We start from the raw sequence: 27,288 nt of genomic DNA, 5'->3' as shown, positions 1-27,288 counted from the left end.
TATATGAGTTGTGAATATAGAAGTGTGTTTTGAGCCCTTTTGTAGGTTGGGTAGGTCCTAAGTATAGGGGAGACTCTGCCGGATTTTCGGCACGACTTAGGACGTATTTGGTCTTTTCTTGATTTGTATTGAGTCATTTGTATTAAATAATTGTAATGTAATTATCAGGTGAGATGACCTTCTTCCTCCGCCCATTGATGACCGTTGTCAAGTCTGTGAGTAAAATATTAATTTTAATTATAATTTTACTATTATTATATGTTCAAGCATGCCCATGCATCACTTATATGCATATATCTATGTAGATAAACTTTAGGCATGATTTATGTTGCATTCATAACTGTGAAAGTGCCATGTATGTTGTTGTGGTAATTTGGAGCAGTGTGCGTGCGTTGGCGTACGTGTGATGTGGTGTGGACTATGGATAGGACGAGTAGACACGGGTTGAGATCTTCGGGACCGGTCCTTCGGGTAGACACGCTTGAGTTCTTATTTGGGACCCGATTTGGTTTATTAAGCGAAAGTCGGCTTGAGTTCTTCACGCACCAGTTGGATTTAAAAGAGTCAGATAGGGATCGGCTCCCATATATTATGATTGATACTACCGGGTGTGTGAGTACTCCAAATTACCTTTTGATGTTATGATGTGATATTATTCTTTGGTGTTGCATTTCACTCTACAGGTGCATTAGTGTTAGATAGTTATAGAAATTATGGTTAAAATTGATATTTTACTCTCTGAGTCGAACGCTCACTCCTGTTCAATATTTTTTCAGGCCATAGGAGGATATTTTTGAGGTTAACCTGATTTCTCCCTCGCAGGTCGATTATTAATGTTTGTATAAACTTGTTAAATCTTAGAATTTCCGCATGTGTTAGAAATGTTGATTTGATTTGGGTGCAATAAACTAAATTATTATTTTGGACCAGAAACTTAATATTCTATGCATGTTTGATGGATTGGATGAGGAGCCGAGCTCCCATTTATTTTATCTTTGATGAGTATGTGGAGGGTGAGCCGAGCTCCCAATTGAGTATTTATTGTGTTTCTGGTCGGGTGAGTCAAAAACTCCCGTTGAAAGGTCCATTTTATGGCCGGACTCTGTCCGGTTGCTTTCTTGAAATTGGGCCCAAATGGGCCTTAGAGTTGGGTTAAGTGAATAGTTAGGCTTACTACGGGCCTCGGGGGCTTTAGGCTGGCCCAAGTCCTAGTGCCGGTCCGGCCCATAGGTTGGGTCGTGACAAATATAAAGAGAAATCAAAATTAAAAATGAAAAGAGAAATCAAACTTTAATTCAGCATACAACCTAAAATCTAAAATATTAAAAAATATATATATAAAGACATTATAATACAAAATAAGATATAAAAAATTAGGATGCTCCTCTCAAAATGTGAGATTAGCATGCTCCTCTCAAAATGTGAGATTAGCATATAACAAAGCCACTTTCACTAAGATATGAGCACTTATAGCTTACTTTAAAGAAATGCACATTAAAACTTTGAGACAAAAAAAATTACAATAAAAAATAATTTGACTAAATTCTGACCAATCATAATATCAGATAACATGACAAAAAAAAATGCATTGTTCTTTTAAATAGTAAAAATATTTAATTATTACTATTTTATTCGCTTTTAAAATATTTTTTTAGCATGATAATATCACAACTCCATAAATTTATTATCATTTTATTTTTATATAATATTATTATTCTAGAGCATAATCCTTATGAGGTTTTGCTTAAGGAAGAAAAATGATTTTTATGGTGCATGGTTATTCTCTATGATAGCAATTTGAAATCCCAACTTTACTTTATATGATTTTTTTTAGTGATGGAAGAAATGAACCGTGTTTGTTATGACATTTTCTGAAATATTTATCTCCTTTATCATGGCGGAGAATGAAGTTTAGAAAAGTCATTGAACATAACAATTTTTGGATGAAGCTGCCCATAGAGCCAAAGAAACTTGTTTCTTATTCATCCTGCACGGTTCTTTTTCAGAAATATTGAAGGATTACTTTCGGAAAAAAAAAAAAAGAGAGAGAGGGCTAAGAGTCTCACTCATACGCCTTTGATTTCAAGGTTAAGGTGTTATAATTATATAATATATTTGTATATTGGTAGTTAAGGGTATTAAAATGGCTATTTAGGGCATTAGGCCACATGGTGGAGAATAAGATACTCGGAATCAAAGCCATTTGCAATAAGGAAATAAGATTTTGGTATACAAGGCCGAAAGGAGGTTGATCAAATATTTATAATTTTTTTTATATTAATGTAGAATTAATTTCAAAGAAAATTAAATGATTAAAAAATTATAATAAACTTCAATTATTTTAAAATTAAGAATTAATTATTATTTCTTAAAAATGAGAGAGTATTGATAATGTTTGAACAACTTTGATTAAATGTATATGAAATGTGACTCCTTGCATCGAAAAGAGAGTAAAAATTGTGTTATAACTATTATAAAAATTTATAAATTAAATAGTAATAAATTTTTTAAGAAATATGGAGACAAGATAGATTAAATTAAACATATTAGTTTACGTGCATTTGGCCAACCACATGGGTATGGCAAAGACTTGCATGCCAAGAAAAATCCATTGGACAGACATGGACACTACACAAAGAAACCCTCATAACTGACTATAATTCTGAAATGGCTGCGTGTACATTGCTGAAATGATGCTTGTGAAAATGCGCTGGCTTCCACATAATATTTATAATTAATAATGTTGTATAAGTATGTGTCAAATTAATGTAGTGGCCGTATGAATTAAAATCTCTATCCATTATTTGTCTCATAAGTATGTGGCAAATTAATGTAGTGGCCGTATGAATTAAAATCTCTATCCATTCTTTGTCTCCTATCATAGTGCTTCGCTTGCCAAGGCTGCAAAAGTGGAAGGGATACATAACTAATCACTCACCACCTTCTCTTTGAAGATGCGACGCGTGAAAAATATTGAAGGTGCTTCGAATGCCACATTGCCCTCTACTCCGGAGTACCAGCTTTTGTTTTATTTCTTTTTATTTTAAAAATAAGACAAACCCAACTGACTAATTAAATTTAAGCCACTTTTTCATCAATTTTTTCATACAATAAATATTTTTGGGGCACACATATAATCATCCATTAAGGCTTATTTTAATGCATTTCTCGTACACTAAGTCTTTTCTTTTTCAATTTAATTAACTTTACTTTAATAAAACTAGAATTAATCCCGTTTTCCTTCATCCTGCCACATATTACAGTAGCTCCTTGACGATAACTCTGAAAGAAAACTGAAAAACAAATTAACCCTAGTAATTCAAGTCCTTGACTTCAAAGCATCCGCCAGTGGAATTCTTAATTCCCTGGTGCAAACCCTTAACCCCCCTTTCACGCAAGCTACATGCTATAAATACCAAGTCACGCTCTCACCAATACAAACTACAATTTGAACACATCGCAACCCATCCACAGATTCCAAGATGGTTAAATTCCGGCGAGTTCTCCGGTCAACTTGTCTCTTCCTATTACTCTTTATAGTCCGTTGTACACCTCCTGAGGATCACATCAAATGTGTTTCAGAAAACAATAACTGCACTATTACTAATTCCTATGGGACTTTCCCTGATCGAAGCATATGCCAAGCAGCATACGCGGCGTATCCCACCACAGAAGAAGAGCTAATTTCACTAGTAGCCAATGCAACCAAGGCAAAAAGGAAGATGAAAGTGGCCACTCGCTTCTCCCATAGCATTCCTAAGCTAGCTTGTCCGGATGGTTTAGATGGGCTGCTCATAAGCACCAAATACCTCAATCGTGTGTTGGAGATTGACCTTCAATCCATGAGAATGAGTGTAGAGAGCGGCGTCACACAAAGGCAGCTTATTAACGAAGCTGCCAAGGCAGGGCTCGCTTTGCCTTATGCTCCGTACTGGTGGGGCTTGACCATCGGCGGCCTATTAGGCACGGGTGCGCATGGAAGCACGTTGTGGGGTAAAGGGAGTTCGGTTCATGACTATGTGGTGGCACTCACTATTGTTAGCCCCAGTGGGCCTGAAGATGGCTTCGCCAAAGTCCGGAGGCTCGACGAGAGTAACAGTGAACTTAATGCTGCCAAGGTCTCTCTGGGAGTTCTTGGAGTTATTTCAAAGGTACGTTTTCTTAGTCATGATGTTGTCTCATAATTTTATTTTGGATTTGGAGTTTGGCTTCTCCATGGTGGAATTATATTTCTTGTTGTTAACAAAGAAATCGGCATAGAGAAACCATTTGATAACTAATAATTAAAATTTTATAGTACGAAATAGACACTTACAAATGAAGTAATACCTAGACCAAATGCGATAAACTTTACATTTTTTTTTCTCAAGATTTTCGATTACGACGCCAGAATGCGAGCGGGTTCTATATGGGACACATCATTGATTTTTTTTTTTTTAAGGGTAAGCAAAGGGAAAGGAAGCATTAGATTGAGGGCTAATTTGTTAATTATATGAAAGTTGTAAAAGGCCATCTGCCTCATTTGGGTGATCTCATGACTGTGTGGAAGAAACAGAAGCAATTCAGTGCGTTATAGGTTTATCTGTGGCATTTTGTTATGTGTTTTCTTTTCTACTAACTAATCTTTTTGGCTGGCTCTTTTTCGTTAAATGGGTTGTTTTGTTTTGTTTTGTTCTGCTCTGCTGCCTTTCGTTTTATGTTTAAACTGCCACTAAAGGTTTTGTTTTCAACTTCATTAATTCCTTTTGTGATAATTAAGCTGCAGAAATTAGATTTAAATCGTTAGAATGAAGGCTTGATTGAAAAAAAGACTACTCAAGTCGTACTGAGATCTGCAGAAATGAGTTTCTGTTTGCACGATTATTTATTTCTACGCTAAGTAGTTTTAATTTGAAGCTTGTAAAGGTAGAATCCCTAACCTCGTTGCTTTACTTCTCGCTTATCATCATTAAGGCACCGTGAAAAATCTTCAAAAATTAACCTCAAAGTCAAACGTCTGTATCAGCTAGGCTTTTTTAAAAAAAAAAAAAATAGTTTATGAATATTTATTTAACTATCAATTTGGATTAAATTTACAAGTTCCATTTTCTGATACTTAAAAAATGCCTGAATTAATTCCATAATTCATCATCTATATTCACTATTATTTAAAAAAAATATATATTATTTGATTTATCTTAAATATTTAATAGTATTTAGTTAAAATATTTTGAAAACTATTATTTGAAAATTTGTATTTAATTAATCTTAAATATTAATTATTAATTCCAAAATTGATAGTTAATCAAACCAACAGAGCCTATGAATATTCAAAGATAAAAATAAAAAAAATAAAAATAAAAATAAAAAACAAAGGTAGGGCTAAGACAATTGCATTTTTATTTTTTGTTTAACTTATTTTATTAGTATACAACCATAATACGTACAATTTGAAAGCCGTGTTTCAAGTTTTCATTAAATTAAATAAAAAAAATTTAAATAAACGAAATAATTAATTAAAATTTGATTTTGTGTACAGGTTACTTTGCAACTTCAGCCTCTTTTTAAGCGATCTATATCTTACGTGGTTAAGAATGACTCAGACCTGGGTGATGAAGCAGCAAGCTTTGGTCGTCAACACGAGTTTGCAGACGTAACATGGTACCCTAGTCAACGTAAGGCAGCCTATCGAATCGACAATCGCGTTTCTTCTAACACTTCTGGAAATGGTGTATATGACTTCATCCCTTTCCGATCTACACTTTCTGTTGGATTGGCTTTGGTTAGAACCACAGGTTAATTTTCTTATCTATATATATACTTTTTCATCCTCTATTTCCTTGTCTAAGAATAATAGGATTATTTCTCTTTTCCATCAGAGGAAAATCAAGAATCTCTGCATGATGCTGAAGGCAAGTGCATTAGTGCTAGACTAACTACAACTACGCTCCTGACCTCAGCTTATGGATTAAAAAACAATGGTATATCAATAATTAAACAAACCATGCATGTAATTATTGGCATTAATTAAGATGGGTTATGTCACTAAATTTTGGAAATTTACAGTTATTGCTTTCACAGGATATCCTGTAATTGGATATCACAATCGCCTTCAATCATCAGGGACTTGCCTTGATAGTCCTGAAGATGCATTAATGACGGCTTGTCCATGGGACCCAAGAGTCAAGGGTGAGTATTTTCTCCAAACCACTTTCAGTATCAGCTTGTCAGTCGTTAAGAACTTCATCCAAGATGTGCAAAAGCTAGTTAATTTGGAGCCTAAAGGGTTGTGTGTCCTAGAACAATACAATGGTATCCTCATGCGCTATGTTAAGGCGTCAAGCGCCTACTTGGGCAAGCAAGAAGATGCAATAGACTTTGATATCACATATTTTCGAAGCAAAGACCCTGGGACTCCTAGGCTCTACGAAGATATACTCGAGGAAATAGAGCAACTGGCGCTGTTTAAATACGGAGCATTGCCACATTGGGGAAAGAATCGGAACCTAGCATTTGATGGAGCTATCAATAAATACAAAAATGCTGGGGAATTTTTGAGGGTTAAGCAGATGTATGATCCATTTGGGCTCCTTTCCAATGAGTGGACAGATCAAGTGCTTGGGCTTAAAGGCAGTGTGACCATAGTAAGGGAGGGGTGTGCATTGGAAGGATTGTGTATATGCTCGGAGGACATTCATTGTGCCCCAAATAAGGGCTATTTCTGTAGAACTGGTAAAATTTATGAGAAGGCGAGGGTTTGCACCCTTATCCGCAAGAAGAAGCAATTGTGATCATCGGGGGCACTAGTTCGATGGATAGGCTGTAGCTTGTCATTTGTGGGATCACAAGGAAAAACGGATATTATACTTCCAGTACTAGCTATTGTGCTCTTTAGAGTTTTTTAACCCTCTGCAATCTAATTAAGGGATCCAAGCATCTGCTGCTGCGGCATCATATAGTAGTTCACATACAAAAGAAAAGGAAAAATATTTGAGCTTGCCATTGTTTAAAAGGTTACGATAATAATAAAATCTTTTATTTATTGAGTTAATTTAGAAGGGAAATGATTATTCTTTCTAGGATTTGCGCAATAAGAGTATGGAATTTGTTTCAATTTCATTCAATCAAATGCTAGCTAGGTTTGATTTAATGTTGTTCTTATCTTCAAAATTCTTAATTTAAATAAAATAATGTAAAATTGAAATTTTTGAAATATGATTTTCCATGATCTCTTGATATAATTTTGTCATTGCCTCATTGGTTTGCTTAAAAAAATTCTAGTGAAAGACAAAGAAAGTGGAATACCATATCAAAGGGCTGGGGAGACAATGATGAAGGGTGCACTTGCACTTGCTAAACTATTTAACAACCTGACTCTTTCTTCTTTCTTTTTTTTTTTCCCTTGCATCTATACCTTTTTTTTCCTTTCAATTTTTCTTTATTTTTTATTTTTGATAAAAATTTATACAAATCATTTGCGATAATTCTAAAAAAAAATTAATTTTTAAAATAAGAAAGACAAAAATGATATCTAAGGGATCGAATAAAAATATTTGAGCAATTTAAAAAAATATAAATTTAGATTTAATCTCCATACAGTAAATTTTTAATTTTTATCTATGAGTATTTTTTTCAAAATATATGATAAATTAATTAATTTTATTAAAATAAAGAATTAATTAATAATATTTTTTTAAATATAAAAATTAACTAATTAATTTCACTAAAATAAATGATTAATTAGCAATTTAATCGATATTAAAATTAATTTAACAGACTAAAAACTAAAATATTAGAATTAAAAATAAATGAAGAAGAAAAAGTGATGAAAAACAAGCAGATGAGTGGGTGGAGAATTTCTTTTTTTACAAAAAAAATAATCAAATAGGAATCTACCCATTAAAAACTTATCTAAAATTGGAACTTAATCTCTATTTTTTTTATTGAGAATCTAAATAAGTTATGGATTACATGGTAAAGAGTGATTTTTCCTACATCATTTTAAGTACATTTAATTTAATATAAGTTGACTTTATATAATAATTAATTTAATAATTTTTAAATTAAATATTTATATTAAAATTTATATAACATTTATTAATTAAAATAATAAATATATAAATTATGGTATAAATATTTAATTTAATAGTTAAATATGAAGCCTCTAGAGAAAGATGTTCCTCCTCTCTACAAAACACTCCTCTTTTTTTTTCTTTTCCCGAATCTTTTCCCTTAATCTTTCTCATCATTTTGCCTTTTGATTTCTTTTAAGTGGCCACCAGTTGTCACCTCCTTCAACCCTTTTTTCTTGTGTTCTTCCTTTTTTTTTTTTTTAATAATTCTTGAATCGATATTATATTCATTTATTATTAATAATAGATTTTGAGTTATTTATACCTCCTTAGTAAGAGTTTATTTTGCTTTATTTTCATTTTTGTAGAATTATTATTTTTATCAAATATTTGTTTTATTTTCTTTTTATGACGTGTTTGATGTGCTGTTTTATTATTTAAATAGGAATATAATATGATATACAAATATTTTCTCTAATAGGAGGTCAAAATTTAAAATCATAAAATGATCATGAAGTTAAATAGTGACTGCATATCGTCATTAAATAGAGTGTGCTTATATCAATTAGCTAAATTAAATGTTCTATCAATACAAACTCTTCAAATCAAAATAATAATTATTATTTTTTATATAAATAATTTGTGTTAAATTTATATGATTTATTCTTCTTTGTATTCTATTTTGAATTAATGAAATATATTTTTCTTTTTTAAAAAAATTAATTTAATAGTTATTAATTCATTATTAAAAAAAAAGTCAAACTTTTAATGAAAACACCTGATTTTATAAATGATTTTACTATCATTAAATTAAATTTAATTAATTTCTTCACTTCAATTATAATACTATACATTTTTATAATATTGCTAAATAAAATGTTTGAGCACAAGACATTTTACTTACTGCATTCCTAATGCAATCAAGCTAAGATTATTGTTAAAGCCATGTATGAATTATTAACTCTGTCACATAGTAAGAAAATTATTCATTTATTTATTAAACAATAATTTTATAAAAAAATCATATTAATTTTTAAAAAATAAACATACTCTAATGTTACATTTGGTAAAGTGTAACATAATATAATATAATTAATTATGCAATGTAATTAAAATTGTAATGTAATATATTTATAATTATATTCCTTTATTTGATTATAAAATAAAAATATAAGTAGTGGAATGTAATCATAATTTTTATTTAATATTTAATTTATTTATAATATTAATAATAAGTGGTAATAGTTGCAGTGATTGGTAATCGAGTGATAATAGTGGCTAATTAAGTGGTTGTGGTGGTGGCAGCGACAGCGATAGTTAAATGATGATGACAGCAGCAATGTGAGGTAGTTGTCTTGATTATAGTATAGTAATGATGGTAATAGGACGATGATAGTGATGGTGGTGATTGTGGTTGTCACGACCCAAATTCTGGACTGGACTAGCACTAAAATTTTGGTCAGTATAAGGTCCTCAAAGCCCGTAGTAAGCCTAATTATTCTTTAGCCCAACCTTAAAGCTCATATCCAAGCCCATTTTCAGGAAATCAACCGGACAGAGTGCGACTATAAACTGGATCATTCAACGGAGAGTTTTTTTAGCTCACTGGACTTGTGATCATAATATATATATATATATATATATATATATATATATATATATATATATATATATATATATATATATATATATACATGGAGAGCTCAGCTCACCCTCACAACCCACAATCAATTAGTTTAATCAAATGGGAGCTCAGCTCCGTCATCCAAAATTTATGTCCATCCCATTCAACCATAAATGCATAATATTAAGTCTACAACCTCAATTAATAATATTTTATAGCTGCAAATCAATAAAATATTTTTAGCACATGCGAAGTTTTAGAATTTAAATTAATAACATAACATAAATATAAATACAACGACTAGTAGACCTGCTAAGAAAAAAGCAGGTAAGTCACAAAGAAAAGCCCTCCTTTAAATTAGAAAAAAATGGTGAACAGAAGTGAGCATTCGACTCATAGAATAAGATATTAATTTTACATACAATTTCTATAACTATCTAAGTCTAGTGCATTCCTAAGAATGAAATGCAACAACTTCACACAATTCAAACAAGTCAAGTCATAATGACACTAAAGGCAATTTGGAGAACTCTCACACCCATGTGTCAAATCCATACTCACACACACACATATATATATATATGGAAGCTGATCCCTTATACAGCTCTCTTAGTTTCAACCTTTGCCAGCTAGATCAACTCAAAGCCGGACTTTTTCTTAATATTCAAATGCGGGAGCCAGCGAGATTAGCTTGAGCCGTGGCTATCCCGACTTATCCATAATAAGGATCGGGTCCCAGCGAGTCAAGCTCCAGCCGCGTCTACCTGTCCTACCCATATTCATATACACACCACATGCACACCAACTCACATATGCAACTCCAGATCACCATAAAGCAATAACTACAGCAATGTCATCAAATACTAATGCAATACAAGTCATGCCTAGCCAATAACTATATACATATATTTATAAGTGATGTATGAACATGCATTGAATACATAATAATATTAAAATTATAAGTAAAATCAATATCTACTCACAATACTTCACAAGTCACTGTATACTGGGAGGAGAAGGAAGGTCAGTCCCTCACTTAAATAATTATATTACAAATTGATTAATACTTACTTAAAAAAAAAATTTAAAAGAGTCAAAGACAGCCTAGGTTTTATCGAAAATTTGACAAAGTTTTCCATGTACTTAGGACCTACTCAACCTGCAAAATAGATCAAATAACACTTTTAAATTATACACCTCAATCCATATCCCATTAACATCATATGGCCCGTCCTGTGCCCTCCAAAACAGGCAATACTCATAAAATTTAAAAATTATATTTTAATCCCTAAAACTAACATTTATGAAAATCATTCAAACGAGCTCTAAAATTTCTAAAATTTTGCCCCACAGTCCTTAACAATATTATAAAGCTAATGCAAAAAGAATTATAATTTTCTAGCTACCCACAAATATTTTATGGATTTTTATTCTAAACCCAATATAAGATTCGGGTTTACTTACGCCAATTCTAATGTTTGGAACGCGTTTGGGGCTTCTGCAAATAGTGGGGAAGACTGTAATTCCAATCCGATTCTGAAACAACTCTAGCAGCCTGTCTGTCCGACCTGAAATTGTAAATCTGGGTGCTGGTCGAATTTAAGAGAAATGAAAGTACCTACGCGAAGCCCATACTACCAGAGGTTAGAATATAATTTTTACAAAATTAAATAAGCTCGTTTAAAATCTGAAAAAATATTGTGAAATCCGTGGGACCATCAAATTTTTGGTGTCAGAAAATGTTTAAATTTATATTGTCGCGAAGCGCTCGTCGAGTGGAACATGTTGGTACTCTCGGAATTTTCGTGGGGTTCCTAGTTTGGGAGAAATTTAGCCAAAAGTTAAAATGGACTAAAACTTTCCAAGCTAAAATTGGACAGTCCGCTTGATAAAAATTTGTGATCTTGGTGTCTATGGAAAGTTCTAAAAGAGCAGAAGGTGTTTGAGACAAAACTAGGTCCGATTGGTAGCTAGATCTGCTGAATTTGGCCTTGGAAGTTGAATCATTGCGCGGTGAAAGGGGAGAATTTTGGCGAGTTTTCTAGCGATCTAGAGGGCCGCCGACGGCGGGGAAAGGGGTTGGGAGGTTGCCGGCGGTTGGGGAGGGGAGGCGGTGGCCTGCAAGGAGGAGGGAGGAGGAGAGAGAAAAGGGAGACAGAGGAGGGACGTCGAGAGTGTGGGAGGAGGAAGAAAAAGAAGAGGAACCGGTCTGAGCCAATCTTGTTCGATTCGACTAGTTTGATTCAGATATCTAAAATTGAATTTTTTACTCTATCCTGAGACAAAAAATGAGGTTAAAAAATTCTGAAAAAATTACAGAAAACTCAAAAAAATTCGTGGAGTTTAAATATATTTTTAAATTTACCACGTAGTTTTTAAATTAATTTCTAAAAATTAACAAAATTTATTATTTTAAGAAAATCAAATCCGATTTTTAAAATTCAAAAAATTTCAAATAAATTTTCATAATATTTAATATAATAAAATATTAATATTTACATATAAAATAATTATTTAAAAATTTAGAGTGTTATAGTGATGGTGGTGATAATGGTGATAGAGTAAGAAAAATAATAGTAATAATAATGGCAATCGAGTAGTTGTGATAATAATATTATTAAAAATAAATAAAAAATTAAAATAAGTAATTATGATTTTATGACGCTTACATCACTTAATTGTCATTCCATGAAGTCAATTTTTTTTATATTATTAAATAATATAATCAAATATGTAATATAATCATTATTATATTATAATTTTAATTATATCCTATTAAATATAATCTAAATTTAATTGAGAGATTTATTTATTTATTTATTATTAAATAAAAATACGCACACACACCTAGATAGAGATTTATCTCAATGAATGAAATTTCATTTAGCATACTTAACAGGAAACACTCCAAATTAATAATATGTTATATCGAGAGTGTAATTTGAGGAGGATCAGAGCGAAAGGATTTCTCTTGGGGGAGGCTAACGGAAAGCTCTGTGGCCGTGATTAACCGCAGCCTATGCACCCACGGGATCTAGGGCATTAAAGACATTTCAAAGCCATACTGGTGTAACGTGGAAGTCAGGCGGTCCATGCGGCGGTCCCTGATTCGTAAAAATTTAGATACGAGTAGGCTCATTCGCGTTGGATTGAAGCCTCTTTCCTAATTGCCAATTGGGGTCTTCTGGAGAGAAAGGGTTCGTCGGATAACTGGTACACACACAGTGGGCTGCACAAGAGAGGAAAATACAGAAACAGAGGAATCAGAAACAAAGAAAACATAAACAGTGTCACCCCAGAAAGCAAATCTCAGTCCACATATACAAACACTTACTGGTATGCCAAGTTTCACTTATGATTCCTTTATGTGTTGCCTTTCTGTGCCCCAAAAGTTTGTGTCTTTGCACTTTTCCCTATTCGATGCGTTTTTTGTTTCATATTTTTTTGATCGTATTTCGAGCTCAATGCATTTCAATCTGCTCAATTTTAGTTTTTTGATTTAGGGTTTAGGGTTCCACACCCTGCCTTGATCCTTTTATATGTAGATTTATCAATCTCTCGTTTATGGATTTAGTATTGATTCATGTCCGTCCTCACTCCTGCTGTCGTTTTGTTTAGCATTAATTGGGGTTCAAATGGGTTTATGTTAATGGGATCGTTTATTGTGTTTCCTTTGATAATTTACAAATTATTATGTTTTGTCCAATTTGAGACGGAATGCTATCTTTTTTTCTTTTTTTTTTTTTTTCCCAATTCAGGATTGACCATAAAAATTTTATCTTTGATTTGAAACACGATTGTTTAAAATTTGTATTTGTTTTACTGGACATTTTTACTATTGGTTCTACTCTGCAATTTTCTCTTGTCTAGCTATCTTCCACTTTTCTAGATGTTGTAGAAAGGTGGAATAATGAGGAAATATTGCAAAATTCATCTTAATTCAACCAATTAATACTCTGGTTCCAACGCAATCTCAGTGGATTTATAATTTTTTTTCATTTTTATTCTTTTTTTTTTTCCAGGATTCAATGCAATGGAAAGTTTAGGTTTTTATGTTTCATTTTTCCTTGTTTCTACTCTGATTCCTCATCCAACAATTCGAGCAACAAAAATTAGTTGGTCTGTCCTCAAGGCATGTGTCATATTTGACGTAGAAGTAATTTGGCAAGTTCTCATAACTGCTGCTCCTTTTAGCAGCTAAATTTTGTAGCTTCCCAGTTTCTACCTGACACATGGGTAGTTTTTCAAACTTTGCATGTCCTCCCAGCCTTATGTTCCTCTTTTCTATACGACCCACCCACATCGATTCTCGTGCCTTAAACACATCCTTGCAGGTTCAATGCATTTTCCATAATGGTTAATCAAGCTTGCAGTTAATTTGGGGCCCATTTAACTGTAGTTATTTGCATGATAAGATTTGGGGCGTGAAACAGAGACACAGTATGGCAGAGGGAACAGAAATTGAGGAACGGGTGGATCTTGACGAGGATAATTACATGGAAGAAATGGATGATGATGTTGAAGATCAACTAGATGATGATGCAGAAGATGATAATGGAGATGCACGTGTTGAAGAAAATGCTGAAGAGGACTATGAGGACTCAAAAACTGGGGTTATTCAGAAAGATCAATCACCAGAAATGGATAGAAGCCGTGTCAATACAGAGCCTCTAGAAGATGATGAAAAACCTACTGCTTCTGTCCAAGAAGAGGAAAAAGAGAAGCATGCTCAACTTCTTGCCCTTCCGCCCCATGGTTCAGAAGTTTTCATTGGTGGGCTTCCAAAGGATGCATTAGAAGATGATTTGAGGGATCTATGTAATCCAATAGGCGAAATTTTTGAGGTCATAACAGTTTAGATCTATACTCAAGATGTCTAATAACTTTTCTTCATGTCATTGTTAATTTGTATTTTATTTTAAATTATTTTTCAGATAAGGTTAATGAAAGATAAGGACTCTGGTGAAAGCAAGGGCTTTGCTTTTGTTGCCTTTAAATCAAAGGAGATTGCTCAAAAGGCCATTGAAGAGCTTCATAGTAAGGAGCTCAAGGTAATCATGACTTGGTGCAACAATTCCATCACTTTAATAATTTTATATGTTTTTATTTAAAAAAAATTTTGCGTCACTGCTGCAGGGAAAAACCTTAAGATGTTCTCTTTCTGAAACCAAGAACAGATTGTTTATCGGTAATGTTCCAAAGAGCTGGACAGAGGATGAGTTTAGAAAAGTCATTGAGGAGGTTGGTCCCGGGGTGGAACTCATTGAGCTGATAAAGGTAGAGTTTTGAATTGAAATATTATTTCATTAATAGTGAATTATAGTAACCATTAATGCTTTTATATTCTGTTAATTACAGGATCCTCAAAATCCAGCCCGCAATCGTGGTTTTGCTTTTATATTGTATTACAATAATGCATGTGCTGATTATTCAAGGCAGAAAATGTTAAATGCAAATTTTAAGCTGGATGGAAATACCCCCACTGTCAGCTGGGCTGATCCAAAGGGCACACCTGATCATTCTGCTGCTGCTGCCCAGGTGAATTATTAAAGCAATTTGAAGAAGTTGATTCTTCATAATTGAAATTGTCAAATTCTTTATACATGGATCCTGTGTCTAGTAAGTAATGGCTAAGCATTTTGGGATTTCTCATATCATGTAGTAAATTATAGAGTTGTCCCTTCTACAATTCTACCTTCAGTAAATTATAGTTTTCTCTTCTACGTTCATTGCATAAAATGTACATTGCAATTCAGTTGATGTTCATTTGCATTGACTCTTCTCTTATTTGATCTCTTTAAAAAGTCTTTGTGGTTTCAATAATTAGTATTTACAGAACAGAGAGAGAGAGGGAGTATTTTGAATGCAAATGATGAGATCACTTGTAAAAGTTCTTGGACCAAAAGTTAGTGTTCACTTGGCTACTTTCACACATCAGGTTTCTTCTGGTGGCCTGTTATGTCCACTGAATATTTGAAGACGCTTCTAAGAAACTGTGATTTGGTCACATTCCCTGCATAACAAATTTAGCAGGAATCTCAATATCCAATGTCTTGCAGAAGTGCCCCAATATATTAGACTGCGCTTGACATTCTCTAAACTGCTTATATTTGTAGAGTACCAAAGGAGAAATCTATAGTTGGTATTTTCTGTTTAACTAGAGTAAAAATGATTCTATATCATTTTTTGTGGAAAAGATGTTTGGGCCAAATTCCTTTTTGGGTGCTTATCATATTTTACTGAAATGTTGAGCTTTCCTCGTATCTGTTGTGGATGACAGGTTAAGGCTTTGTATGTAAAGAACATACCTGAGAACACTAGTACTGAGCAACTGAAGGAACTATTCATGCGCCATGGGGAAGTAACAAAAGTTGTTATGCCACCTGGCAAAGCAGGAAAACGAGATTTTGGGTTCATTCATTACGCTGAAAGGTCAAGTGCATTGAAGGCTGTCAAAGATAGCGAGAAATACGAAATTGACGGTAATTTTCAGAAATATCAATGTGAACATGTAGACCAAATATAACCTTTTTTTTTTTAATTGATTTTGATAACTGTGAAAATAACCCTGTTTTCAGATATCAAGAATGTGCATGGATAAGGAAATTATAGAATTTAACATTATGGATTAAATTATATGGATATGTTATCTGTTATTAAGCTAGATAAATATTTTCTGTAGAGTGAGTGTGAGTCAATGGTTATGATAAATTTTCCACAGTTTCAGCATTAGTTGTTCTTGTTTATTCTTTCTAAGAGAAATTATACCTTACCTCCTTTGGTTAGACCTATTTAATTATCCCATTTTGACATTCGACTTTCCTGAGGCTAGCCTTAGATATCCTTTTTCTGTGAGTACAAGTGGATTATCTTCAGAGAAAATATGAAATATGCTATCAGAAATTGTAAAATCTAATAAATTTGGTAATACTGTTTGCTGAGTTCTGCCTTTGTTGTTCTTGCCGTTGTCAAATCATGCCAAAAATGGTGCTGTTTTTAAGTTTAAATTTTTACTTCCCTTTAAGTTCAATGAAGTTGTAATGCATAACCCAACCCCACCCACAAATAGGGGGAAGTGATCTGTGATTGGCAGGCATGTGGGTTGCATTGGGAATTCAAGCCTTGCTGCTGGAGATAATGCAGTTTGTTTTGTTTTATCATTGTTCTCTTTTTTTTTTTTTTTTTTTTTTCAATACAAAGGAAAATCAAAAGTAAGAATTTGATACCAGTGAACTTCATGACAGGTCAAATGTTGGAGGTTGTCCTTGCCAAGCCTCAGGCTGATAAAAAACCTGATGGGGTTTATCCTTACACAGCAGGGCTTCATCCAAACCATGTGCCACATCCTTCTTATGGTGGGTTTGCTGGAAGTCCATATGGCTCTGTAAGTGCTGGATTTGGTGTTTCTGCCAGTTTTCAGCAGGTATTTTATAGACTTAAAATAGGTTTTCTGACCTTCTACACAATTCTGTTATGGTCGAACATCATCTTTTAAACTTCCATGCATGAACAGCCAGTTATATATGGAAGGGGTCCAATGCCAGCTGGGATGCATATGGTGCCCATGGTTCTACCAGATGGTCGAATTGGCTATGTTCTGTAAGTTTCTATTTCAGTCTCTTGTGTAACCTTTTAAATGAGACATATTTTCAACCATTGCTTCGCTGTTATGGAATTGTGCAGTCAGCAGCCGGGTGTACAGATGCCACAACCTAGGCCGAGGAGAGTTGATCGGAACAATGGTCCAGGTGGGCCTGGGCGAGCTGGAAGTAGTGGGGATGATGTCAATCGTAGCAGAAGGTATCGCCCTTATTAGTGGTAGAGGTGCAGAAATGTGTCATAGTTTTTTCCCGGGAATGAAGAGACATTATAGTTGGATGACTTGTTGCGGTGAACAAAATAACAGAGCCATCACCCCTTTCTTCTCCCCAATCCCAAAACTCTTTAGAACTAAAAAAAAAAAAAAAAAAAAAAATGGAAAGAAGAAGAAAAAAGATTTTAGAATTAGGAAGATGAAGTATTCTGTGACTTTGTTGTGGTGGGAGACGATTGACATTTAGCAATTCTCTTTATATTAATGGTTTATTTATTGGCATTGTCATGCTGCACCCAGCAGGAGTCGTTGTGCAGGCCATGGTTCTGTGTCAAAAGTGCTAGTTATTTCATATATTATCTGTTCCCTACATTATTACATTTCTTTTAGGTCAAGTGCAGATATACTCCATTTGTGTTTGTGTTTGACAATTGAATATGCTACAGAAACATGTTTGTCAGCAAAATGCACCTGCCAATCCTTATTTGCATCTTAAAAGGACGGCAAAAGATGACCTTCATATTGGCTATAAAAGAGAGTTTTTCTTTAACAGCCAGAGATGTATGAGGATATAGTCGTGTTGTTTTGTTTTGTTTAAAAAAGATGAAATTAGCTGACTGCAACCCAGCTAATGGGAACGCCAATTATCAAGGCAATAATTAAAGGCTTACGGCTCTCAAGGCTAACCAGTTAGCAGATGGACTCGTTCAGGGTTTGGTTCTATAACAACTATCAACCAGCAATAGTTTTGATACCACTGATAAGCTATAGCCCCAAACTTGGTTTTAAGGGCCCAATTTGACGACTGATTACTTGTGATAATCAATGAACAAATCTGTTGTTTAAGCATCCAATATTTGTGATAAACATTACTCATTATCAACTCAAAATCACACTAAACTAGCATGTAAGAACAGAAATAGTGAATAAGCACGTCGTTGTTAAGGAATTGTCAAAGGATCAAGTATAATTGTATTGGAAATAGAACCTTTAGTAGGAAGATTAGATGAAACTCGCACAAACTGTCTATACAACAGGACAGGACAAAATTGTCAACGTACATATAATTTATGCAACAAAACAAAGCAAACTAACCCTCTAAACTAATAGAATTCAAGTAGTATGAACAACAGGAAAAACATTAATGAGTAACAAGAATCGATATTAATAAATTTAGTTGGAGCAATTGTGAAACAACATCATCCCACAAAGAAATGAAGCAGACAAATATAACAATGTTATTTATGTGGTTCAACTTTTAATATAAAATAATATTATCAGTGTGTTATATTCAAAATTATTTGTCCATAAATCTAATTACACCCAATAGAACATTATATATGTTACTCATAATAAGTATATTACTTTGTCATTAACAAATATTGGGTGCAGTGGTAAGACCATTGCACTCTTAAAGAGAGAACTGATGTTCGATATTTAAATATAACTTAAATATAATTGATATTTACTATTTTAACATTCAAACCATAGGCTATAATTATTTAACTTTTAACAACCACAGTCCCTTTATGGGCTACAATGAGTAATAATCTATTTCTCTTAAACTTTTTATCCTCTATCCATATATGTCAAAGCCTAATAAACTCTCAGTAATATTTGTATTTACGACATTAAACCTTTCAATTTTAATCTAAATATGAATCTTACTAATCAGAAAATAAAAATTTCCAAGTTCTGAGTTAATAATATAGCATTAGCATTGCAAAATTCAGAATTATATCGTGAAAGATGGATTTTAAGTTTCCTCAGCAGCAAAACATGACATAAAAGTATTTCTTCTTTTTTTTTTAAGCAAAAAAGTATTTACCTACTTTTATTCACAGTGAACAGCTCAAAAGACGTGGGAAAACGTCGAATAGTTAAAAGCAATTAAACAAGATATTGAAACTCAGCCTAAAAATTGGTTATCCGGTCTCGTCTCGGAGAGCTCTTGAAGACGCTTCTTCACCCTGTACAACCCATCACCCCATTCGCTGTTTATGCACGAAGGCCTGACATTACTATAGTCGACAGCGTATAGACCAAACCTTGCTCGTGCTTTGTATTCGTTGCTGCTGCTTTTGACTAGGGGACGAGCGGCGGCGAAAGGGCTGAGAAGTGGCAGAGACCGCAAGGGAAACGAGTGCTTTGGTGAATCTGAGAATGAGAGGAAAGCATGCCGTGGGTGGATTTGGGGACACAGCCCAAACATGGTCCTCGGTCGCTCTCACAATTTGTTAAATGGTTTTGCATAAAAATAAAAATAAAAATAAAAAACTAATGAATCCAAACTAAAATTTATCCTAAAATTGAACTTATGGGAGGAGAAATAAAATCAAATTAGAAAGGGAGAGAGTTTCTTCTGAGCCACTTGTCTAGCGAAGTTAGATATCAGACATTAACATCAGAAAATCCAAGCCAATTGTTTTTCTATCTTGTTTTAGCCACTGAATAGCGAATATATGCGTGGATGCCTCTATTCTATGCAACACTGATCTTCTTTTAGGAAACTCCTATAATCTGTTAACTACTTACTGCAGTTCCCATTTGCCAATCAAACATCAAGTCTGATGGCACCTTGGCTTCTTTCATTTTCTATTTGAATGTATATAGTTAATAAAATTAATATAAATATAAATTATATATTTAAAAGGATAGTTTAAATAATTAAAAAAAGTACTGCAAGTATTCATTCAATTCTTATCAAATATCATAAGCATGAATGATCTTCAGTACTATAATCATATATATATTTTTTTGTCACATGACAGCTAGGAGAGGATATTAATAGAAGGGGTTGGATGATCAAGGAAAAAGGAACCTAGCTAAGACTTTCATCTACGTTGCCATTCAAGTCCTGTAATACAATGCCACCAAATTGAATTGAACAAATTTAAGCCACAGGAACCTTGACCGGATACCTGTGAATGGAGTCTGCCCATGGGTTACCCCTTGTTTCGCCCAGAGGGATGGCCCTGAGCGCTTTCCACACTGCACTATTGCATTTGAAACCTGACCCAAAAGCAATCTGCCACACCCTGTCCCCGCGTGAGACCCGACCCTTGGCTTCTGTATATGCCAGTTCATACCACAATGAGCTACTGGAAGTGTTACCGAATCTATGCAGAGTCATTCTGGATGGCTCCATGTGCCAGTTACTAAGTTGCAAATTCTTCTGCAACTCGTCTAGAACAGCCCTACCCCCAGCATGTATGCAGAAATGCTCGAAAGCAAGCTTGAAATCCGGTATATAGGGCTTCACTTTTGCTTTCAAAAGCTTTCTTCTAACAAGGGTGACAAAAAACATAAATTGCTCGCTTAAAGGCAGTACCAGAGGACCCAATGTAGTAATGTTTGTTTTCAATGCGTCTCCAGCTACAGCCATTAATTCACGGGCTAATGAGACCCCAACAGTTCCTTTATCATCTTCTCTCTGGTAAACGCACTGGTAGTTTTTGTCATCAGCGCCTTTGTGGGTTCGGACTGTGTGGACCAGCTGGTATTTGGACCAGCCCTTGTCTTGGCCCTTGTTCGAGAGAAGAACGGCAGCTCCACCCATGCGGAATATGCAGTTGGGAAGTAGCATTGACCTATCCTTGCCAAAATACCAATTCAAAGTTATATTTTCTGTGCTTACCACAATTGCATAAGTGTTGGGGTTTGCTTTCAGAAGGTCTTTGGCTAGGTCTATAGAGATAAGCCCTGCACTGCAACCCATTCCACCAAGATTGTAACTCTTAATGTTTGTTCTAAGCTTGAAGTGATTCACTATCATAGAGGACAGAGACGGAGTCGGGTTAAACAAGCTGCAGTTCACAATGAGGATGTCAATGTCTCTCGGTTTAACTCCAGTTTTGTCGAAAAGAGAATTCAATGCTCCGAACATGACTGACTCGGCTTCCCTCCGGGCTTCGTCCATGCACAAATTCGGTGGTCTAGACGATATTCCTCTTGGTATATAAGTTTCATCTCCTAGACCTGACCTTGTCGATATCCGCCTCTGGAATTGAACAGTTTCTTTGTCAAACAGCCCGCTATCTTCCGTCATTTGCATGAAGGCCTCCACTGACATCTTCCATTCATCTTCCGGTTTGTAACATGCAAAATCCACCAGATAGATGGGTCTGGACCGCTTGGCCAAGTAGACTCCGAGAAGGACAAGTAATAGAACAGAACCGGCAAGTCTAGTGGCGGCGTCTATTTCATGGAGTTGAAGGGACCGAGTCGTCCATAACTCGTAAACCAGGTCCAGTTGAAGACCAGTGATTTGAACGAGCGTGGCTATGGACAAAGGGAAAATTACGAGACACATGAGTATAGTAGCAGGGTTACATGAGTAGCCATAACCTAACTTAACGTATTTGAGCTTGACGGACTGTAAGAAGTCAGGCAAGCGTTGACGGATTCTTATGACAGCAGAGGAAGAGTCTTTAAAAGCCATCTCCGCCGTCAATCTCTCATTATCCATGTCTATATTATCCATTTGTGTAGAGCTCCTCTGTGAGTGCTTTGTTTCGGTTGCTTGTGAGAAAAAATAAAACGGGTATCGCTAATTTATAAACAAGACGCTGAACTACATCCCATCCAAAAGAAAAGAAATGCTAAATTAAAAGCAAAACATGGCCTACACGCATAAAAACAGTTCACAGTTGGTTGGTAAGATAGACACGAAGAGAGAGATGGATTCAGACCTCAAGAGTGGGGAAGCTGTACCAGTAGAAAAGGTCATATATTAACTGCAAGAAAGCTGAAATCCTATTCTTGAATTTATGGTGAGTAGTTCGAAGAAAAGTTGGATAGCTCAACCACCATGGGAATGGGAAGCTAGCTATATATGGTATCAGGAACAATATAAAAATAAAGGGTAAAGCCAAACTCCATCTTGGTCCAAAAATTCCCATGTCCGTTTGGTAACCAAGAAAAAAAAAAAAGAAGGGGGGGTGAGAGGAGGTGTGTGTATGTTGTGTTTGATGGAGGTGGCCATGTGATAATGTGAGGTTTCTTTCAAGTTTCAAGCAAGATCACTGTCATTTTGAGACTTGGAGAGAAATATTAAAATATAATTATTATGAAAAATAATTTTGTGATAATTATTAATTACATAATTATTACTTTTAATGCTTATAATAGATTTCATATGAATTTCAACTTGAATCGATTATCCTAAAAAAAATCTTTTTGTCTTGCCATATGCTTATGCTCATGCTCAAACACAAAGAACGTGTCCACGTGGAATTTTTAAGGACCATGTTTCTGCAACATGGGCGAATGGGAAATGTGAAGAGAAGAGAAGGATGATTATGGGAATTCAAAGAAAGCCGATGGATTTTAGGTGACTAGCTGTCGAGGAACAATTAATGAATTTTGGTCAAATAAAGTAGCCGCTAATCTCAACGCTCAGCGCCATTTGCCAATTTGCCAGAAGGAGACAAATTTTCTCACTGTTCCCCACCAGAAATTGTACAATCATGACATGACTCATATAATCCATTCGATGATTCATAATAAATAATTTAAAATTTTATAATATCTGTATAATATTTTTTTTTAAATTATATTTATATATGTGTCTAATTATTATTATTTATTTATTATTTTATATTAAATATTGACATAAAGTCATAATAATATTCTAAAATTTCTACCTCGTTGGATTATTAGAGAAAAAAAATCATTCACAAAGTAATTACCTGAATTTTTAATTTATCATCAGTCTCGTAAGCATCATTATTCTACGAAATTCATTTTATCCTCTTTTATTTTCTATGGGTTTACGTGTTCCATTGAAAAACGACCTGCATGTGGTAAAATTTCTTGAGTTTGACCATATATATATATATATATATATATATATATATATAACATGATATATAAATGCGCTCGGAAGTTATATAAACTTTTAAGAAGATAAAATTTACTTGTCAAAGCAAATTATGTTATTATCCAAAATTCTTACAAGATTACGAAAACAATTGATACTCATTTTAGTCAAGTGGAAAGTATATGTCGAGACAGAATTCCTTGTAGAAACTCTCACACCATAGGAGGAAAAAAATTATTTAAATTTAATTTACCATAAATTTAAAATATAAATATATAAATCACATTTATTTTATATATAAATCTCATTATATATTTATATATTACTAATTGATTATAAAATTTTAAAATTTTATTAAATATTTGAAATATAATTGAGTTAGGGTGAATTAATTAAAAAATATGCACATATTATAATAGAAATATTTGTATTTTTTTTAAAGCCGATTAATAAAAACATATTAAAATAATTTTATAACAGTATAATATATTATATTGTATATTAATAAATTTTTGCCCTGATTATAATTTATAAATAAAACCTTTTCCATTGTTTAAACATTATTAATATTAATACAAAATTTTCTATATCAAGGAATTTATAAGATCCACATGCTGAACGAGAAGCCTAACCTTTAGGCATACTTGCATGATCCAGCGATCAAAGGGAATACATTGCAAATAACATTAATGATAACATGATGTGGGAATTCAAAATGGACGGCAACAACCACAAGGCTAGTAGTTAGCTTGTTCACGTAACTGGGTTGGACTTGTATCTCGATGCTCTGTTTAACTTAAGATATACACCACCCTGTGTTTATAGCTTTTAATGCTTTTAAATTGGTAGCTGATATGCATATGGCATGCCACATTTATCCTCAGCAGCACACAACATTGTCATTCTAAAATACATAATATCAATTGTACATGGATCGATTATTGTTACGTATCATATCAAATTTATCATGCATACGATATTAATTTTAAATCTTGTACATCTGAAAAATGAATCATTATGTTGCGTACGAAGAATGACAACTATATTAATATCAAAGAAAAAAAAATCTACACTATTTTTAGGGCCCATTTGGATTGAATGCAGCTATTATATTGTATAATTTTTATTATTAACACATTTAAAAAAATAATATGATATAAGATAGTTTCAATTCTTTGACTTTTAAGAATCATATTGAAATCAAACTTTGATTTTGATTCTGATTCGATTCTAAATAATTTTAATACAATTTTGATTTTAGTTCCAGTTTCATTTCAATTTTATTTGATTATTAATTTTAATTTAAGTCTTGATCCTTGAACCTAAAATTACAGCACAACTTTATATTAGTTTTAAAATTTTCAAAATAATCTTAAATTTTTAACATCAAATTATCAATAAAAGTAATAATACTAGCTAACATTAAAATGATAATATTGATATCAAAAATATATTATATATAGTCCTTAATGAATGCAAAATATTATTTTATACATAAAGGTATATCACATGACTAAAATATGATTTAATCATATAATCAGCACTATAAAGTTATTTAATACATTTATCAAAAAATTGTTTAAAAAAAGGAAAAATAAAAGATAATATTATATATACACACCCTTTTAATTAAAGGCAATTAAGGGTAAATTAGGTAATACATATATTATATAATTTTAATTACATATAAATATATATAATTTTATTTAAATTATATAATATTAAAATATTAAAAAATATGTGATTTGATTATAGTTCAGTATAGTTTCGATTTAGTTCTTAATAGGATTAAACAAAAATAATAAATATAAGTTTGGTTTAGCATGATTTGGATTTATATAGTATTGATTTTTTTTTGATATTAAAATAAAACTAAATGAAATATTGAAAAAATATCTGAATTACAATAAAAATATATAATAATAAGAGATCAAAAATTAAATAATACAAAAATATTAGAGAGACAAATAGTAGTCTTTAAAAAATACACTGAATTTTATAGGTAAAATTTTAAATTTAAAAATTTTATGGTCAAACAGTAATTTTTAAAAAATAAAATCATCAAAGTTTATGAGTAAAATTATAATTTTGAAAACTTTCAAAAAAAGGTAAATAGTAATTTAAAAAAAATTATTAAAACTTATATGTAAAACTATAATTTTGAAAATTTTTAAAAGGTAAACAGTAATTTAAAAAAAATCATTAAAATTTATAATTTTGAAAAATTTTAGAGCCACAACTCCTCTGTCTGCAACGTAATGCCGCCTGCTCGGTACGTCTGTTATTTAATTCAAAATCTCAAAAATGGCGCACAGTTGTAATGGTATGCCACACGCGCACTTAATATATCAATATACATCTGAAGTGTTTACTGCATCTAATAATATGACCTGAACAAATTTTAAAGGGAAAGCCAAAGCCATTAATGTGATGGGAAAGAATAATCATTATTTCATTTATCATATCTTTCTCATTTGTGAAAGGGTATGAATATTATAAACTTATTTTTATTTAAAAATAAATTTAATTATTTTTAATTAAATTAAATATTTTCAATGAGATTTATATATTTATTATTTTTATTATGCGTATATTTTAAGTGATTCAACGTAAAACTTAATATAAATATTTAATTTAAATATTGTTAATTTTATTTTAATATAAAGTCCAATTTATATTAAACACAGCTTTTATCAAAATGGGAGACTTAATTAATCAATGCCCCAAAACAACATTATATTATTCTGTCAACTCTTATTTTGCGAAAACTACAATATATTTTTTAAAAGAAAAAAAAAATTATTTTTATTAAATATAATACAATATACATTTAAAATAAAAAAATCCCAATACTACATATTTATATAAATAAATTCATAATGAATTATTTATTAAAAAAATAATAATATCGTAATTTGAAAATTTGATTATATTGATATAGTTATTGCCACTACTCAACTAATTAATAATAATAGTCAAACTTTAATTTTCTATTAAAAAGAAAACAAAGTATCGCCAAGGAAGGAATAAAATTGAACCTCAATGTCTATCTAAAATAGAAAAAGATATGAATATTATTTTTTTAAATATAATAATTAAAAAATATTAAAAAAATAATTTAAAATTAAATTTAATAAATTTTAATTATAATAACATTAAAAATAATAAAATAATTTTTCACAAATTATATTTTAAATGATACTTTTATTTAAAAAAATAATTCAGTCCTCTTCATCAACGTAAACTGTCAAAATCTAAATACAATTAATACTTGCTTATCATCTTCCATACAACAAATCATGGACGTCTGGTCAATTGGCAGTTATACGCATTTTTCATCAACAATTATTTTTAGCTACTACAGATGGTAGCCAATTTGGCATTTGATACTCGACTCAATTAAATTCTATTATAATAAATTTTATAGTATATAATTTAGGTTGAAATAGATTTTAATTTAAAATATAATATCTATATTAAATTTAAATTTTATACATTGAACAGTATTATTCAAAACTTATTTATATAAATAATTAATAAAAAATATATTTTATATAAATTATTAATTAAAATATGTAAAATTAAATAGATTTCAATATTATTATGTATCACTAATTAGGTTTGGAAATGATTTAAAGTTATTTAATATAGATTTTAATTAGATTTGAGATTAGATTTTAGATATTAAAAATAATAATCAAGTTTGAATTTAAATAGAGTGATTTTACAGATAACCTACTGACTGTCATCCCTGTTATCTTCATTATCATATTCAAAATCCTTCATTTGGATCACTAATGATGATTGATAAGGACATAAAAATACTTAACCATAAGGAATTAATTAAAAAAAAGAGCTATAATTAATACCTCAACTAAAATTTTTCAATCAGTACCTCAAATTTTATCAAAAATAAATATATAATTAGTTGCAGAAATAAACTAAATTACGGAGTGATTTTTAAGTATAAATGGCAGAG

General features: G+C 32.0%; 3 protein-coding genes across 6 annotated transcripts; 2 read left to right on the top strand and 1 right to left on the bottom strand.

Moving 5' to 3' along the window:
* The first annotated feature begins 3,260 nt into the window (after positions 1-3,260).
* LOC110661050 (probable L-gulonolactone oxidase 6) lies at positions 3,261-7,108 on the top strand. Its single transcript, XM_021819562.2, has 4 exons — positions 3,261-4,151; positions 5,519-5,774; positions 5,859-5,960; positions 6,046-7,108. The coding sequence occupies exons 1-4, from the start codon at positions 3,483-3,485 to the stop codon at positions 6,768-6,770; spliced, it is 1,752 nt and encodes a 583-aa protein (XP_021675254.2). The 5' UTR covers positions 3,261-3,482; the 3' UTR covers positions 6,771-7,108.
* Positions 7,109-12,656: 5,548 nt separating this feature from the next.
* Positions 12,657-17,770, top strand: LOC131177868 (heterogeneous nuclear ribonucleoprotein Q-like). Of its 4 annotated transcripts, none has more exons than XM_058143021.1 (9): positions 12,657-13,011; positions 14,109-14,519; positions 14,610-14,726; positions 14,812-14,952; positions 15,034-15,213; positions 15,956-16,157; positions 16,920-17,098; positions 17,189-17,274; positions 17,359-17,770. In XM_058143021.1, the coding sequence occupies exons 2-9, from the start codon at positions 14,118-14,120 to the stop codon at positions 17,489-17,491; spliced, it is 1,440 nt and encodes a 479-aa protein (XP_057999004.1). In that variant the 5' UTR covers positions 12,657-13,011; positions 14,109-14,117; the 3' UTR covers positions 17,492-17,770. The 4 variants fall into 4 exon arrangements, with proteins under 4 accessions (XP_057999004.1, XP_057999003.1, XP_057999002.1 ...); XM_058143020.1 differs by having other exon boundaries at positions 14,091-14,519; XM_058143019.1 differs by having other exon boundaries at positions 14,075-14,519.
* A 2,382-nt stretch (positions 17,771-20,152) lies between these two features.
* Positions 20,153-22,430, bottom strand: LOC131177867 (3-ketoacyl-CoA synthase 1-like). Its single transcript, XM_058143017.1, has one exon. The coding sequence runs from the start codon at positions 21,969-21,971 to the stop codon at positions 20,382-20,384; it is 1,590 nt and encodes a 529-aa protein (XP_057999000.1). The 5' UTR covers positions 21,972-22,430; the 3' UTR covers positions 20,153-20,381.
* Between the last annotated feature and the right edge of the window lie 4,858 nt (positions 22,431-27,288).

The sequence above is a fragment of the Hevea brasiliensis genome, chromosome 2 (genome assembly GCF_030052815.1).
Source record: "Hevea brasiliensis isolate MT/VB/25A 57/8 chromosome 2, ASM3005281v1, whole genome shotgun sequence".
NCBI classification, from domain to species: Eukaryota; Viridiplantae; Streptophyta; class Magnoliopsida; order Malpighiales; family Euphorbiaceae; genus Hevea; species Hevea brasiliensis.
This window is presented reverse-complemented; position numbering and strand designations above follow the sequence as displayed.

Bases quoted from the DNA above. Each gene is read 5' to 3' on its own strand.
- LOC110661050 (XM_021819562.2), top strand. From the start codon at position 3,483: ATGGTTAAATTCCGGCGAGTTCTCCGGTCAACTTGTCTCTTCCTATTA. The intron at 5,775-5,858 runs GTTAATTTTCTT...CTTTTCCATCAG, and splicing joins GGCTTTGGTTAGAACCACAG to AGGAAAATCAAGAATCTCTG. The intron at 5,961-6,045 runs GTATATCAATAA...GGAAATTTACAG, and splicing joins TTATGGATTAAAAAACAATG to TTATTGCTTTCACAGGATAT.
- LOC131177868 (XM_058143021.1), top strand. From the start codon at position 14,118: ATGGCAGAGGGAACAGAAATTGAGGAACGGGTGGATCTTGACGAGGAT. The intron at 14,520-14,609 runs GTCATAACAGTT...ATTATTTTTCAG, and splicing joins CAATAGGCGAAATTTTTGAG to ATAAGGTTAATGAAAGATAA. The intron at 17,275-17,358 runs GTAAGTTTCTAT...GGAATTGTGCAG, and splicing joins GGTCGAATTGGCTATGTTCT to TCAGCAGCCGGGTGTACAGA.
- LOC131177867 (XM_058143017.1), bottom strand. From the start codon at position 21,971: ATGGATAATATAGACATGGATAATGAGAGATTGACGGCGGAGATGGCT.